General features: G+C 43.5%; 1 protein-coding gene across 1 annotated transcript in view; it reads left to right on the top strand.

The window, feature by feature from the left end:
* Nucleotides 1–6994: 6994 nt before the first annotated feature.
* The window catches only part of LOC140729090 (trimeric intracellular cation channel type B-A-like), a 39858-nt gene continuing 28716 nt past the window's right edge, over nt 6995–18136 (top strand). Inside the window, exon 1 of the mRNA XM_073048455.1 lies at nt 6995–7131. Coding sequence (XP_072904556.1) covers nt 7008–7131 — 124 coding nt within the window. The 5' untranslated portion in view covers nt 6995–7007. The remainder of the gene's footprint in view (nt 7132–18136) is intronic.

Raw genomic sequence — 18136 nt, 5'->3', positions numbered from 1 at the left:
GCAAAGTATTCATTAAGGACCTCCCCTACCTTCTCTGACTCTAGGCATATGTTTCCTTTTTTATCCCTGATCAGTCCTCCCCTTGCTCTCATCATCCTCTTGTTCTTCATATACATGTAGAATGTCTTGGGGTTTTCATTACTCCTGCTTGTCAAAGCATTCTCATCTTCCCTTCTTAATCTTCTTCCTGCATACATTATGATTCTCTAGAATCCTGTCCGATCCTCGCTTCCTAAACCTTGAGTATGTTTCTTTCTTCCTCTTGACTAGATGTTCCACATCTCTTATCAACCATGGTTCCTTCACCCCACCATCCTTTTCCTGCCTGAATGGACAAACCATTCCAGAACACCATGCATATGCTCCACAATTAACCACCACATTTCTGTTCTGCATTTCCCTGAGTACATCCGCTCCCAATTTACGCTTGCAAATACCTGCTGTATAGCATCATAATTTGCCCTCCCCCTATTAAATACTTCTCCAATACTGTCTGCTTTTATCCTATCCAAGGTCAGCGAGTTGTGTTTATTATCTCCAAAATGCTCACCCACTGGGAAATCTGTCACCTACCAAGGTGTATTGCCTAAAAATACATGCAATATGGCCTCTCCTCTAGTTGGCCTGTCCACAAATGGTGTCAGGAATCCTTTTTGGACACGCCTAGCAAATTCCACCCTATCTAAAAATTTTGCATTAAGGACGTGCCACTCAATATTAGGTCACCCATGGTTGAAGTCACCCATAAGAACAACCTTGTTGTTTCTGCCTCCCAATCTGCTCCTCAGTGTCTCTGTTCCTATTGGGCATATGGGGGGCGGGGCAGGGGATTTCTATAGAATACCTCAATGAGATTTCCTCCTGATCTTTCTGAACTCCTTCATAGAGAAATAAAATGCTCCTCATACATTAAGCCTTTTATTCCTGAGAACATTCTTGTGAACCTCCTCTGGACTCTCTCCAAAGCCAGCACATCTTTCCAGAGATATGGGGCCCAAAATTGCTCACAATATTCCACATGGGATCTGACCAACACAAATAAGGTCTCGACACTTTTATGTCTGTAACCTTCTACTGTATGCCTTGTCTATTCAATTGCTTGTGTAAATGCCTCTTAAACATTGTATCTAATTCCATCACCTTCTCTGACTGCACATTTCAGATATCAACCGCACTCATGTAAAGAGCTTTCCCCTTAGATCCCCTTTAAAACTCCTCCCTTTCACCTTAAATCCACACCCTGTATTAGACATCCCTACCATGGGAACATCATTCTGACTATCCTTTCTATGGCACTCATAATTTTATAAATCTTTGTCAGGTCATCTCTCAGCATCATTAGGGAAAAGAAGGCTAGTCTATCCAAGCTCTCTTCATGACTAATGTCCTCCACTCTAGAAAACATTCATGTGAATCTCTTCTGCATTCTCTTCAGTGCCATTGCAGCGTTCCTGTTGTGTGGAAACTGGATGAAAAACTGGCATGGTAATACGAGGCTGGGGGTAGTGGTGGAAGGATGTTTTTCTAATTGGAAGCCTGTGACTAGTGGTGTATCATATGGATCAGTGTTGAGATATTTGCTTTTGTGAAATATGTCGACAACTTGGATGTGAATGTAGGAGGCATGATCAGTAAAGAATTTAATCCTGTCAAACAGGGGCAGGACATATATAGAAAATGGCAGGGCACTAAACCAATGAAGAGAGAAACCCAGGGATTCAAGTCCATAGTTCCCTGACAGTGGAAAGAATGGTGAAGAAGGCATAAGACATGTTTTCTTTCATGTGTCAGGCATAGAATATAAGAGTTACAACAAGAAGCTAGGCTTGATTCCCTGGGCAAAGGAGGCTGAGGGAACATGACAGAAATACATTAGACTGAGAGGAACAGATAATCAAAATTGTTTTTCCATAGTAGTGGTCAAAAACAAGAGGACATGGGTTTAAGGTAAGAAGTTGGAGTTTTAGAGAGGATCTGACAGATGAGTTCTTTTAAGAAGAGGGTGGATGATATCTGGGATATGCTGCCAGTAAAAGTGATGGAATCAATTACAATTACTATTGTTAAGAGGCATTTAGATAGACACTTAATTAGGCCAGGCAAGAAAGATTACCATGCTAATGTAGGCAAATGGGATGGGTAAAAGAATTGGCATGGAACGTAGTACGTTGAAGGGCCCATTTCTGCATTGTACATGTTTATAACCCTATCCATGACATTTCAACTGCTATATTCTTTGCTCTGTCCCATGAAGGCAAGAATGGCGTATGCCTTATTTATCAAACTATCAACTTGTGTGGCCACATTTAGACTTCAACCTCAAGGTCTGTTTGTTCATTAACCTTCTTTTGCCCTGGTTCTTGCTGTACATACTCCACCCCTATTTGATTTCCCAAAATGTATCACTTTGCACATTGTAATTAAACTGCAAATGCCAAATCTCCATCCAGTTTTCCATTTGGTGTATGCATTATTATAGCCTTAGATTCAAACTTTCAAAGTGTATTTATTATCAAAGAACATATAAATTATATAACCTTGAGGTTTATTTGCTTACAGGCAGTTGCAAAGCAAGGAACCTGAAAGAACCCAATTTTAAAAAAGACCAATGCCCAGTGCCCACAGAGAAAGAGAAAACAAAGCAAATCATACAAACAATAGAAGTAAGCAACAATAACAGCATTCTGAACCAAACTGAGTCCTTAGCTCCAAATCCCCGGAGCAGCCCAGAGTACGTCCAACGTCTGGGTATTCAGTTCACCATATTAACAGGGAAAATTGCTGCCAAGTTCGCAGCATGAAGCACAGCAGGTAGGGGCAGTCTTACAGCCTTAGTGTCATGGAGAGAGGAGCCCCCAATCTGGGCTGGCATTTAAATTGTCAGAAACTCAAACTTGAACCTGACCCCGCCATGATGGATTTCACAACCAGAAAAGCTGTTCTTGACCTCTCCAAATCAGCTTGCCACCCAGAGCAATCCAACCTTGCCTGACATCCTGCCTTCCAGTCTATCTGGACTGGTGTTTAGATTGTCCAAACAGCGTATTGTACCTCGCATTAGGACCCAGGTCTTGCTGCAGCGAATTTCTCTGGGTCTAGAACACACTGCCCAGCGATTCGCTCAGGGCCTAGATTTCGCTGCCAGAGAATTCATTCTCGACCTCTCCAAGTTGGCTCAGTGCAAAGGGCAATCTACCCTTGCACTCGGGCCAGCTGAATGGGCATCGGAGCTCCTCTGTTTAGTCTCCTCTCCCAATCGTCCACTCCAGTCAGCACGGTTCCAAGTCCAAATGTGTCGGTTTTGCAGCGCACCAGCAGGGCACATCTCTCAAGTTTGCTTTGCCCTCATTCACCTTTTCATTGTTTGCAGTGATAGTTTACCACAATTTACCTCAAAATATGTTATTAATAGTTTTTAATCAAATTCCTTTGCTTTCAAACTACCAGTAATCTGTTGCATGTCGGTAGCACCATCTTAAACCGGAACTTAGATAAGCTTCCTTGTTGTCCAGGACACACCACCTACGTTTGTGTCACCGGCAAACACAATACCTTCTACATTCAGAACCAAATCATTCTTGTGGTACAGCAGTAGTCCAATTCTATAAGGGGCTAAAAAATCAAAGTCAGCAGCATTGCCAACAACAGTGCATCCCTTCCTGATGAGCTTAACTCATTATGAGCACATTTTGAACAGAAGGGGCATGGAATGTCACCATCTGCAACAAATAACTCTAATGTAGCTGAACCCACAGTTACTATTGTAGATGTCATATCAGTCTATCAGATAGTGAACCCATGAAAAGCTTTTGGCCTGGATGGAGTCCCAGGCCATTCCTTCATATCCTGCACAGATCAGTTGGTGGGGGATACTTTCAGACAATTTTACCCTCCCCACTTTCAATGTGAGGTTCCCACCTGCTTCTAGAAGATCTCTATCATCCTGGAACTTTAGAAAAATAAGGTAACATGATTTGAATGCTACTGCCTAATGGCTCTGACATCCACCTCATGGCACACATTAATTTCAGCCTCCCAGAAAGCCTTGACCCACTGCAATATCCCTACTGCTGCAACAGGTCCACAATGGATAGCATAGAGATAGACAGCCCAGTCACATGCTGTCATAACAACATTCTTTACTTCACTGTCAGGAAAACAGAAGTGCTGGTCATTGATTTCAGTCCTGGTGGTAGGTGGGTGTGGTGGGGGGTGGATAGTTTATAACCTCTTGTTTAAGACAAGGTTCTGAGGTCAAGAAGGTTGATAGCTTTATGTTCAAGGTATTGTCAGCAAATTTAAATATGGCATTGGAGCTGTACATAGCTTCCCAGCCGTAAGTATAACGTGAATAGAATAGTGGCTAAACATACACCGTTGTGGTGCACCTGAGCTGATGGGGATTGTGGAGATATTGTTGCCAATTCAGAGTGACTGGGGTCTACAAGTGAGGAAATGGAGGATTCAGTTGTACAAGAAGGTATCGAGGCCAAGGTCTTGAAGATTATTGACTGGTTTTGATGGGATTACAGTGCTGAATGTGGAACTATAGTCAATGGAGAGCATCCCAATATATATATCTCACTGTTCAGACGTCCCAGAGCTGGGTGAAGAGCCAACAAAATGCTATCTGCTGTTGATGACTCGTGGTGGTGGGCAAATTGGAGTGGATCCAAGTCATTCCTCAGGCAGGTGATGCTAAGTTTTGTTACCAACCTCCCAAGGTATTTTATCATCAATGGACGATAATCATTGAAGCAGGTTGCCATGTTCTTCTTTGGCCCCAGTATGACTAAAGCCTGCTTGAAAAAGGTGAGTACATCAGACTGCCGAATTGAGAGGTTATTGTGATATTTAAGCAAGCTGTAGTTTGGTGTTGGGCCAAGTTGTTGCATGCCTGATAATGTAGGCAAACAGTTGTGATATTCAGGTGTTGGGTCAAATTGTTCTTGTATTCTGTGATGCTGGATCATATTTATATTGGTGCTGGTGTCAAATTCTTGCACTTCTGGTGATGGTTCAAACAGTGGCAGGGTAGCGTAGTAGTTAGCACAACACTCTATAGTACCAATGATGTCGATTCAATTCCTGCTGCTGCCTGTAAGGAGTTGGTATGTTCTCCCTGTGACCTTTTGGGTTTCCTCTGGATGCTCCAGTTTCCCTCCACAGTCCAAAGACATGCCAGTTGGTAGGTAATTGTCATTGTAAATTGTCCTGTCACTGTAAGAATAGATGGAGAAGTGAGTCAGTTTGCGAAAATCAAGAGAGGTGTTAGACAAGGGTGTGTTTTCTCCCCTGATTTGTTTAATGTGTACAGTGAAATATTACAAAAAAAAGAGACGTCTTGGGAATCAAAGTTGGCGGTGAAAACATCAATAGTTTCAGATATGTGGATGACATTGTGTTAATTGCAAGTACGGAGGAAGAACTACAAAACTTAATTGATATAGTTGTTGAAGAAAGTGCTATCTATCAATAGCAAAAAGACAGAATGTATGGTGATATCCAAAAAGAAGGAGAATCCTATCTGCAGGCTGAGAATAAACAGGGAAGCCATAAAACAAGTACAGAACTTTTGCTACTTAGGAAGCTGGGTGACATCAAATGGCAGGTGCGACACGGACATCAAAAGAAGAATAGGGATGGTAAAAGACACCTTTACGAGAATGAAGAATATACTGACCAACACTAAACTAGACATGACAACCCACCTCAGAGTACTGAAATGTTACGTTTATCCAGTTATGTTATATGGTTCAGAATGTTGGACAATATCTAGTAACATGAGGAAATTAATTAAAGCAGCAGAGATGTGGTTTTTGAGGAGGATGCAAAGAATATTATGGCCCAAATGAATATCTAACGAGGATGTCATGAACAGAGCAAGCACAAAAAGAAAAATAATGTATGAGATCATGAAAAGGCAACATTGCTTCATTGCACATGTGATGAGGAAAGAGGAATTAGAATGCATGGTAATTATGGGCAAGATTGCAGGGAAGAAAGCAAGAGGAAAGCAATGACAAATGATGGTGGAGACAGCAGCCAGAGAACTGGAAATGAATACCAATGAATTGATCCACTTGACCAGAAACAGGAGTGTGTGGGCCATGGCAATCAAAGCTCAAGCATGGCACCTGATTATGAAATTGTCCTGTGATTAGGTTAAAATTAAATTGAGAGATTGCTAAAAGGGCCTACTTGTACTATATCTCAATAAACAATTTAAAAAGTTGTGATATTCAAGTGACAGAGCAAATTGTTCCTACTCTGATGTTGGATCACGTTGTGGTTGGTGGATCTGTTGCAATATTCAAGAATTGTATGCACTTATGCCTGTATTCTCTGACGTTTCAGCAAGCTATAGTCTGGTTTTGGTGTTGACATTGAGGAAGACACAAATAACCTGTTCAACAATGTCAACATGACAAGGGAGATAGTTACTGACTTCAGGAGAACTCGCACCACTCACTCCTCGTTACTTTAGCGGCACTGCAGTAGATAGTCAAAGGCTTTTTCCCAGGGCTGTAGTATAATCTTATCAGTGTTTTATTTCTCATGCTGGGGACAGATTGTTGTGATATGTAGAGGACAGGTGAAGTTGTATGCTCCTTCTCGCATTCGCTGATGTTGGATCAAGTTGTAGTTTGATTTCTGAAGCCAACCAAATTGAAAAAAAAAGCCATATTTCTTGAATTGGGCTCCGAAAAGGCCAATCTGGTAACCGTGGTAACGGTGCGGGCGGCTGGCACGCATGCGCGCGCCCTGCCTCCCTGCTCTTCCGTTTCGGGGTTGGGGTGCGCGCGCCGCCGCGCCCCCGCGCTGAATGTTTACCTCAACTGCTGGACCGCGGCCGCTCAGCCGACAGCTGACACCCCGCTTGTGTCAACTCAGCGAATATCGCCCGTAACCCTACACCCGGAGGCCGCCTTGCTTGCTTTATTCGACGGCCCGTCCGCAGACTGCCGCCAGAGAATCTTCACCCGTCGGGAGTCAACGGCCGAGAGATGGATATCGTTTCATCGTTGGGGTTGAGCAATTTCGTATTGCAGTTCTCACGGATTTCCATGTACCCGTTTTTCGACATGGCACATTACACGATCTCGATCATGAACCTGAAGGAGCAGCCAGGTAAGTGCCGCAACACGCTGGAGGAACTCAACAGGTTGGGCACCATCCGTGGAAACGAGCAGTCAACGTTTCGGGCCGATACCCTTCGTCAGGACTGAAGAGGGAGGGGACAGGGCCCTGTAAAGAAGGTGGGAAGGAGAAGGCTGGTAGGTGCCAGGGGAAAAGATCAAGGGGTGGGGGAGGGGATAGGCAGGAAAGATGAAAAAAAGGAATGGAAGGGGAAAGCACTATGGGTAGTAGAAGGAGGCGGAATCATGAGGGAGGTGATAGGCAGCTGGAGGAGGAGGCAGAGTGAAACTGAGATGGGGAAAGGGAGGCGGGGGGAATTACCGCAAGTTGGAGAATTCGATGTCAGGTGCCGCTACAGGAGTGGAGGAGGGTGGCGGAGCTGCTTGATGAGCCTCCTGTTGATGGGGGAGGGGGAGGAGAAGGAGGGAGAGGAGTGGTGGGACCGTGGCCTGCGGCGCAGGAACTGGTGGTAGGTTGGCCAGTGGGCCGAGGGTGTGGTGGTGGGAGTATGGTCAGCAGGTTAAAGGTGGGAGAACAGTTAGGGGGACAGGAGTGGGGAGGGGGGATAGTAGGGAACAGCCAGGGTGACAGGTGTGGGGGTAGGGTAATGTCCAGGGGAACAGGGTGGGGGAGGGTAGTGGGAGCACGGCCAGTATGACTGGAGTGGTTGTGGTGTTGGGGATGCTCCCAGGTGACAAGTGTGGACTTGTTTGACAGCCATTGGTCTTAATCAGTGGCCTTTGGATTCTTTGTTATCCTGTCATAATTTGCCCCCTACCAGTCTTGTACTCTCCTGCAATATCCAAGTTTATTCTTTACCTATGGCAATTTTAAAACAATGAGTTGTGGCATTGACCTCCCACATCATGAAGACCCTGGAGAGACTTATTCTAGAGCAGCTCCGGCCTATCGTTAGGCCACACTTAGACCCCCTCCAGTTCGCCTATCAGCCCCGACTAGGAGTTGAGGATGCCATCGTCTACCTGCTGAACTGTGTCTACACCCACCCGGACAAGCTGGCGAGCACTGTGAGGGTCATGTTTTTTTGACTTCTCCACTGTGTTCAACACCATCTGTCCTGCTGTGCTGGGTGAGAAGCTGACAGTGATGCAGGTGGATGCTTCCCTGGTGTCATGGATTATTGATTACCTGACTGGCAGACCACAGTACGTGCGCTTGCAACACTGTGTGTCAGACAGAGTGGTCAGCAGCACTGGGGCTCCACAGGGGACTGTCCTGTCTCCCTTTCTCTTTACCTTCTACACCTCGGGCTTCAGCTACAACACAGAGACTTGCCATCTTTAGAAGTTTTCTGATGACTCTGCCATATTTGGATGCATCAGCAAGGGAGATGAGGCTGAGTACAGGGCGACAGTGGGAAACTTTGTAACATGGTGTGAGCAGAATCATCTGCAGCTTAATGTGAAAAAGACTAAGGAGCTGGTAGTGGACCTGAGGAGGGCTAAGGCACCGGTGACCCCTGTTTCCATCCAAGGGGTCAGTGTGGACATGGTGGAGGATTACAAATACCTGGGGATATGAATTGACAATAAACTGGACTGGTCAAAGAACACTGAGGCTGTCTACAAGAAGGGTCAGAGCCGTCTCTATTTCCTGAGGAGACTGAGGTCCTTTAACATCTGCTGGGCGATGCGATGGATGTTCTACAAGGCTGTGGTGGCCTGTGCTATCATGTTTGCTGTTGTGTGCTGGGGCAGCAGGCTGAGGGTAGCAGACACCAACAGAATCAACAAACTCATTCGTAAGGCCACTGAAGTTGTGAGGTGGAACTGGACTCTGACAGTGGTGTCTGAAAAGAGGATGCTGTCCAAGTTGCATGCCATCTTGGACAATGTCTCCCATCCACTCCATAATGTACTGGTTAGGCACAGGAGTATATTCAGCCAGAGACTTATTCCACCGAGATGTAACACTGAGCGTCATAGGAAGTAATTCCTACCTGTGGCCATCAAACTTTACAACTCCTCCCTCGGAGTGTCAGACACCCTGAGTCAATAGGCTGGTCCTGGACTTATTTCCACTTGGCATGATTAACTTATTATTTAATTATTTATGGTTTTTTAGTGCTATATTTCTTCACTATTCTTGGTTGGTGCGGATGTAACGAAACCCAATTTCCCTCGGGATCAATAAAGTATGTCTGTCTGTCACTATTCTCAGAATATTTGCCCACTATCAGGACTGTCACCTGGTCTGCTCATTTCACAAAACTAGTTCCAGTATTTTCCCTCCTTTAGTGGGACGTCAAATACTGTTTCAAGAACCCATCTTGCACTGAAGAAATCCCGCCTCAGCTAAAATTGTATTAAGGAAGTTCCAATCAATACTGGGGAAATTAAAGACCCTCACTGTGATAACCCTGTTGTTTCTGCATCTTTTCATAACCTGTTCACATACCTGTTCTTCACCTCGCAGTCACTATTTGGAGGTCAGCAGTATAATCTCATCAGTGTAATTGCACCTACCTATTTCTGAGTTCCAACTAAATCTAGTATGTCCTCTTTGATCACTGCTGTGACATTTTCCCTTATCAGTAGTGCAACCCCTCCACCTCTTTTATTCCCCTTAATCATGTCTAAATCAATAAAACCCAGGAACATTGAACAGCCAGTCTTGTCCCTCAGGCATCCAGGTCTTTGTAGTGGCAACAACATTGTAATTCCATGTCCTGATGCAGTTAGTAAATTCATCCTCCTTACCCGGAATATTCCTAGCTTTGAAATAAACCCATTGTGCCTCATCAGTCCCACTATGCCTGTCTCTTGATGTCCTAACTTTCAGTCTTGTCATATCATCTTACTTGCCCTTGAACCCACCACATAATGCCCTACTGCTGTAGTTCCCATCTCTCTGACATTCTAGTTTAAATCCTCTTGAGTAGCACCAGCAAACCGCCCAGTGTGGATATTGGTTCCCCACCAGTTGAGGTACAAACTGCCTTAGGAGATTCTACAGATGCTGGAGGAACTGAGCAGGTTGGGCAGCATCTATGGAAGAGAGTAAAGAGTTGACTTTTGGATGGAGATCAGTCCCTAAGAAGAGTTGAAAATGTCCATTGTTTCTTCCCCTCCACAGATGCTGCCTGACCTGCTGATTTCCAGCACTTTTTGTGTTTTATACAAACTATTTTGTTTGTACATGTTCAACCTGCCCAGAAAGTAGCCCAATGGTTGATAAACCTGAAGCCCTCCTTTTTGTATCAGCTCCTTACCACATATTAAACTACACTTCTTATCTTACTAGCACATGGCATATGTAATCCTGACATTCCAATTCTGAAAGTCCTGCTTTTTAACTTTCTACCTAACATCCTAAAATCATTTTGTGGACCACATTTATGCTCCTGTCCATCATTGGTACCTTTATGGACCACAATCCCTGGTTGTTCACTGTAAGAATGTCCTGTAGTCACTGTGAAAGATCCTTTACCCTGGCACAAGGGAAGCATCGAACCATCCTGAAGACTTGATTATGGCCACAGAAGTGCTTCTTATTATATTCCTTACAATTGAGTCCCCTATTGCTATTTTAGGGGCCTTAAGGTGAGTGCGTGGAATGGGCTGCCAGCAATGGTGGAGGTGGAATCAATAGGTACATGGAGCTTAATAAAATAGAGGGCTATAGGTAAGCCTAGTAATTTCTAAGGTAGGGGCATGTTCGGCACAACTTTGTGGGCACAAGGGCCTGTATTGTGCTGCAGGGTTTCTATGTTTCTTAAGGTGTATACCTGTTATTATTTCTTATGTTCTTTTATGTCCAAATTTTTTCCCCAATGAACACCACTGAAGGAGTTCATCTGGATGCTATTAAATTAATGTTTGTGGAGCTTGATGTGGTTGAGAAGACAGAAGGCATCTTGGCCTTTCTTGCAAAGAGGGTTGAAGTTTAGAATGATAAATTATTGTTCCAGTTAGGTATTGGGTATTGTGTACAAATTTGATCCCCTCATTAAATAAAGGATATACTAGCAATGAAGACAGGTTAAAATAGATTAACTAGTCTCATTTCTGGGATGAGAGGATTTTCTTATTATGAGTGGCTAAGGAAATAAGTTCTATATTTGTGGTATAGAAGAATGAGAGGTGATCTTATAAAAGGAGTGTGTTAAGGTAGTTATTGAGATATTTCTACTCAGGAGAGAATCTTCAACAAATTGATGCATTTATAAGATTATAGGGTAATCATATAAAACTGGGTGCATGGAACAACTTCCCACAGAAGGTGGCTGAAACATCAGATCACGAGGAGAGAGAAAAGAGAGGGGGTGTTATCTGATATTGGGCAATTGAATGTTCCTTTCTAAAAGTAAGTTCCTCCAGCAGTTTCTTTTTGCTTAATGGTTATATTTAATAGTGGGACAGACTGTAGACTATTTCTCCTCTTGTTGGGGTCTTGTAGGCATTTCTTGCTGAGTAACCCTTAAGTCCGTCTGTGCCAAAGACAATGCCAAACTAAATTGAACTAAAGTGCCAGCACTTGATCTGTATTCCTCCATTCCATGTAAGACCATAAAACATAGGAGCAGAATTAGGCCATTTAGCCCATCGAGTCTGCTGCACCATTCAATCATGGCTGATCCTTTATCCCCCTCCTGATTCCCATTCCCCAGCCTTCTCCCTGTAACCTTTGATGTCGCGTCCAGTCAAGAACCTATTAATCTCTGCCTTAACTATACCCAATGACCTGGCCTCCATGGCTGCCTGTGGTTTCAAATTCCACAACTTCACCATCCTCTGGCTAAAGAAATTTCTCTACATTTCTCTGTTTTAAATGGTCGCCCCTCTATCCTGAGGCTGTGTTCTCTTGTCTTAGACTCCTTCACCATGGCAAACATCTTTTCCACATCTACTTTGTATAGGCTTCTGTATGGGCTTATCTAAAAGCCTTTTAAATGCCACAATCATTTCTGCTTTGACCACTACCCCATTGCTACCCCTGGCAGCCCACTCCATGCACCTGCTATTCTGTGTGTTTGGGGGAAAAAACATGGAGGGGGGAGCTTGCCTCACATGTCATACTTAAATTCTCCCCTCACCTTAAATGCATGTTCTATAATATTTTACATTTCTACCTGGAGTTTGGGGGGTGGGGGAAGATGTGGACTGTCTACCTTATCTATGCCTTTTACATTTATATGAGCTTCTGTCAGACCTTACTTCAGTCTCTCGTGCTCAAGAGAAAGCAACCCAAATATATCTATTTTGACATATTAGGAAGTTAAAAGCTTTATTATGCTTGCATCTAATGCTCAAACTGGTGCAGCCCTTTGGAAGTTCAGGTGATTGGCTGATGTGTAGCATGAAATCAGTGGTTGTAATCATCCTTCCCTTGTTTCTTAGTTGTTCAGAAATATGTCCTGCTGTGTGTATTTTACGTCCACAGTTTGATTTCCACCTTCTAAAGAAAATGTAAAAGGCAAAGCTAGTTTCGATGGCACAATAGAAGACTAGACTGAACTATTTCTTTCTGGCATGTGCTCACATTTGTTGCTTCTTGGGATTGACACTTAGCATTTTCAAATTATATTTTAAGACAGCACAGCAAATTATAAAAGGCTACTGATATTTGAAAGAGGTTCACAAGTAGCTTCATCTCATTCCATCTGAAGCTAATTAGGAATTTGTGCATTTGTTTTATGCAGCTACACTAAATCTTAACAAAAGTTGTGAGATCAACAGGACTGTGATTAATGATATGCTTCTTTCTAAAATTAGTTTTATGTTTTTACTTTTGGTGTCAGTATAGCATGCCCTCAGCTCACCAACCCTAACTATATGTCTTTGGAATGTGGAAAGAAACCAGAGCACTCGGAGGAAATGTGGTTATGGGGAGAATGTACAGACTCCTTATGGACACTGGTGGGAATTGGATCCAGATCACTGTTCACTTGCACTGTAAAGCAGTGTTTCAGTTTATTGTCATTTAGAAACTACAAATGCAATGCAGCTAAAAAATGAGACAATGTTCCTTCAGAATGATACCACAAAAGCACGTAATAAAACAGACTACACCAGAAAATCTACATAACGTTTGGCAATCCCCAATCCAGAGTCCGGAGAGGCTGCTGCGTATTAATATCGCGCTACGGTCGAGCACGTTCCCCGGAAAGGAGCTCCAAATCCACCAGACAAAACAAGACCAAAAACTAAAGCTACAAGACCTGCTCAAAACCACATAGATACAACATATAGTTACAACAGTGCAAACAATAACATAATTGATAAAAACAGACCATGGGCACAGTAAAAATAGTCCAAAGATGTTGAAAAACTATAAGTTCGAAAGAAACCACCACACAGTTTCCACAAGTCCTCAGGGTCCCGATAGACTCGTCATCCCACACAGGCGGCAGAAGGGAATACCCCCGCTATGGACTTCCACGGCGCCGTCGGACTCAGCCTCACAGATACAACACACAGTGAAAGTGCCCCGACCGCAGCGGACTCTGAGTCCGTCGAACCTCCAAGCCTCCGACCATCCCCTCCGGCACAGCTTCTCCGAGCACCATCCTCTGCCGAGCGTATTAAGACGCCACTGGCAACACGACCCTGCGGACTGAGGGCCTGTTCTTCTCAGCAGAGACCTGGACCTCACAGCAGCAGCAGCAACGAAGAGGGCCTTCCTGGAGATTTCCAGATGTTCCTCCGTGCTCGCACATCCATTTTTCATCAGATTAGGATTGCGCACGGCACCCCACTTAACAAATAACAGATATCATCTCCGGAGTGGCCACTGCAAGCTGTGTCACGCCGCCATCTTGGCATCTGCATGCCTAATGCACCATACCATACCATACCTGTATCTAGCAGCCTCTTAAACACCATGTCTTTTTCCACCACTATCCTTGGCAACCTGTTCTAGGTACTTACCACTCTCTGTAAATTTTCTGCCTTACACTTTAAATATATATCCTCTAATACTTGACACTTAAGCCATGGGGAAAAGATTCTGGCCATCTACCCTATCTATGCCTCTCCACTTTATGAACTTCTATCAGATCTCACGTCGGCGTCTAACATTCTAGAATAAACAACCCGTTTGTTCAACCTCTCCTAATAGCTCTTTCTTCCTAATCCATATAGCATCCTGATAAACCTCTTCCTCACCCCTTTATAAGTCCCCACATCCTTTCTGTAATGGGAGTTAGAATTGCACTTAATGCTCCGAGTGCAGCCTAACCAAAGCACCTTTACCACCATAACTACGTCATTGCCACTTTCAGGGAGCAATGGACTTAGACCTCCAGCTGCCTCTTGTACATCATTTCTGATAAGGGTCCTTCCATTAACTGTATACATTTCCCTTACATTTCACCTCAGGGTGCAATACCTCACACTGATTAATAGGGCAATACAGCATTGTACAGACACCTTGGCTCAGTCAGTCTATGCCAACCATGATGCTTACCTAGCTAGTTTCAATTTTCTGCATTCAGCCGTGTCCCTCTAATCCCTGTGTCTCCATGTATCTATCTATGTGCTTAAATGGTATTATTGCACCTGTCTTAACCACTTCCTATGGCAGCTTATTCCATTTTCTTGCCAACCGCTGCATTGAAAAAGTTACCACCAATGTCCCTTTGCCCTCTCACCCTAAACCTATGCCCCCAAGTTTTGGACTTCTACCCTCGGGGGAAAATAATGTTTCCATCCACCTTACCTATACCTGTCCGAGTTTTAAACATTATATTCTATAAGGTGCCCCCCCCCCCCCCCACAATTCTCCTGTGTTCAAAGGAATAGAGACCTAGCCTGGCCAACCTCGCCCCATCATTTGGCCTCTATTTATGGCGTCCTGTTCTAGGCACTCACCGCTCACTGTAAATTGTTTTTTTAAAAAACTAGCCCTGCAGATATATAGGCTATATAGGACCCTGGCAAGACCCCATTTGGAGTACTGTGCTCAATTCTGGTCACTTCACACCAGGAAGGATGTGGAAACCATAGAAAGGGTGCAGAGGAGATTTACAAGGATGTTGCCTGGATTGGGGAGCATGCCTTATGAGAATAGGTTGAGTGAACTCGGCCTTTTCTCCTTGGAGCGACGGAGGATGAGAGGTGACCTGATAGAGGTGTACAAGATAATGAGAGGCATTGATCATGTGGATAGTCAGAGGCTTTTTCCCAGGGCTGAAATAGCTAGCATGAGAGGACATAGTTTTAAGGTGCTTGGAAGTAGGTACAGAGGAGATGTCAGGAGTAAGTTTTTTTACACAGAGAGTGGTGAGTGTGTGGAATGGGCTGCCGGTGGCGGTGGTGGAGGCAGAAACGATAGGGTCTTTTAAGAGACTCCTGGATGGGTACATGGAGCTTAGAAAAATAGAGGGCTATGGGTAAGCCTAGGTAGTTCTAAGGTAAGGACATGTTTAGCACAGCTTTGTGGGCTGAAGGGCCTGTATTGTGCTGTAGGCTTTCTATGTTTCTGTTTCTAGGTCTTCTGTAAGTTTCTTGCCTCGTACCTTAAAAGCATGTACTCAGAAGCTCCAGCCCTGGTTTTGCACTTTGTCCAGTTTAAACATACTTTTCCTATAATAGGGTGACCAAAACTCCACATAGTATCCAAAGAGTGGCCTCACCAGCAACATTTACATATGGAGCATGAAGTCCCAATTACTGTATTCAGTGCCTGTCTGATGAAGGCCAATGTGCTGAATGCCATTTTCACCAAGTTAGCTATCTGCAACAATGTTTTCAATTGCTGCCATGTGTCAGATGTGGTTTTGTCTGATAACAACTTCTTATGGAAAAACTCCTGCTACCTCCTGTATAATAATATATTTCAAATTCAGGTTTTATTGTTATTCAACCAATGAATTCAACCAAATCAAACAGCAAAACAGTACCAACATTCATACACAGCACAAGGCATGTATAGCATATATAAGATAGCAATAAAATACAGTCACACGAAAAAAAATATTCAAAATCTCTGAGTCCATGATGTTGCAGCAGTCTGCATTTGAACACAGTACAGCTTGTCTTCTGCCAAGTGAACACTGGTGGGCACCACCAACTCCAGATTGGAAACTGTGCCACACTGCCTCTGGCGCTCTGATGGAGCATACTGACTTTGATACCTCTCTCCTGGGCAGCTGTCAACAGGCAACACTGTGGCTTGAGGCTAGTCCTCGTTATGACTGAGGCCATGCTGTGCCCCTGCCGTCTGCCAATAAACCAGTGAATTGGACTTGCAGTATTCTACATTAACAATATACAACAGGGTCTTGTGATCACAAGAAAAGCGACCAAGACGATTACTTGCTTTTAGGCTGTAAGGTAATCATTTGAGCTTAGACAGAAGTAATAATTACTAGTAGTTACTGTAATTTTTCTTTCCAAATTTAGTATTTTTCCACAAGGTCCAGACATACCCTTACTCATAACTATCTTTAAAACTCAAGGAGTTGTCGTCACTATTCCCAAAATGCTTTGTTATTTAAAGACCTGTCCAGGCACAATCCCAAAATAAGGTCCAATATGGCCCCTTGTCTTGGACTATCTACAGATTGTTTCAAGAAAGCCTCTTGACTGCACTGAAATGATACTGCCTCATCTAAGCCTCTTGCAGTAAGGAAATTGCTGTCAATATCAGAATCAGGTTTATTATCTGTGATGTAAAATTTGTTAACTTAGCAGCAGCAGTTCAATGCAATACATAATTAGCAGAGAAAAGAAAAATAATAATAAATAAAATAAAACAATCATAAACAAGTAAATCAATTACATATATTGAATAGATTTAAAAGAATGTGCAAAAACAGAAATACTGTATATTTAAAAGTGAGATGGTATCCAAAGCATCAATATCCATTTAGGAATCGGATGGCAGAGGGGAAGAAGCTGTTCCTGAATCACTGAGTGTGTGCCTTCAGGCTTCTGTGTCTCCTACCTGATGGTAACAGTGAGAAAAGGGCATGCCTTGGGTGCTGGAGGTCCTTAATAATGGACGCTGCCTTTCTCAGACACCGTTCCCTAAAGATGTCCTGGGTACTTTGTGAGCTAGTACCCAAGATGGAGCTGATTAGATTTACAACCTTCTGCAGATTCTTTCAGTCCTGTGCAGTAGCCCCTCCATACCAGACAGAGATGCAGCCTGTCAAAATGCTCTCCGCAGTACAACTATAGAAGTTTTTGAGTGTATTTGTTGACATGTCAAATCTCTTCAAACTCATAATAAAGTACAGGTGTCCCCCGTTTTCCGAATGTTCATTTTACGACACCTCGCTGTTACAAAAGACCTACATTAGTTACCTCTTTTCGCTAACAGAAAGTGTTTTCACTGGTACAAAAAAAGGCAGCGTGTGTCGAGCAGCCAAGCTCCTCCTCCAGAACTGCATTCTAGCTAGCATTCATTACTTAAACACGTGCCTGTGAGCATCTCTGCTTTATGTTGATTTATTTTGTGCATCTGTTAGCAAGATGAGTTCTAAGGTATCGGAAAAGCCTAAAAGAGTGCGTAAGGGTGTTACACTTAGTGTAAAACTAGACATAATTAAGTGTTTCAATTGTGGTGAACGAAGTAAGGATATAGTGAGTTTTGCTAAGGAGGCTGGGTTTGTGGAAGTTGACAAAGATGATGTTGAGTGCCAGGTTGTTGCTGCGGCACCATTCCACTAGTTGGCAATGTTGGGGAAGTTAAAATTGCCCACTATAACAATCGTGTTACTTTTACATTTTACGTTATTCCATATTGTGGATATGTTTATATCCCTCTATATTCTGTTAGTTATTGGGAGGCCTGTAGTATAACTATCTTGTAGTGATTGACAGGCTTGCTTCCTGAAACCCAGAAGCTTTACTACTATTTACAAAGGAGAAGTCAGAAATGTAATGGAATATTTTCAATTTGTAAGGGTGAATGCAACTCCAATAAGGCTCAAGAGACTTGATACCTTTTAAGGACAGACCAGCGTGGCATTTTAAATATTACATCCATAATATTTTGAGAGAAAGCTAACAGTCCTAGTTCCCATGTT

Source organism: Hemitrygon akajei, chromosome 6 (genome assembly GCF_048418815.1).
Source record: "Hemitrygon akajei chromosome 6, sHemAka1.3, whole genome shotgun sequence".
Classification (NCBI taxonomy): Eukaryota; Metazoa; Chordata; class Chondrichthyes; order Myliobatiformes; family Dasyatidae; genus Hemitrygon; species Hemitrygon akajei.
The sequence above is the reverse complement of the archived record's forward strand: the minus strand, read 5'-3'. Positions and strand labels throughout refer to the sequence as shown.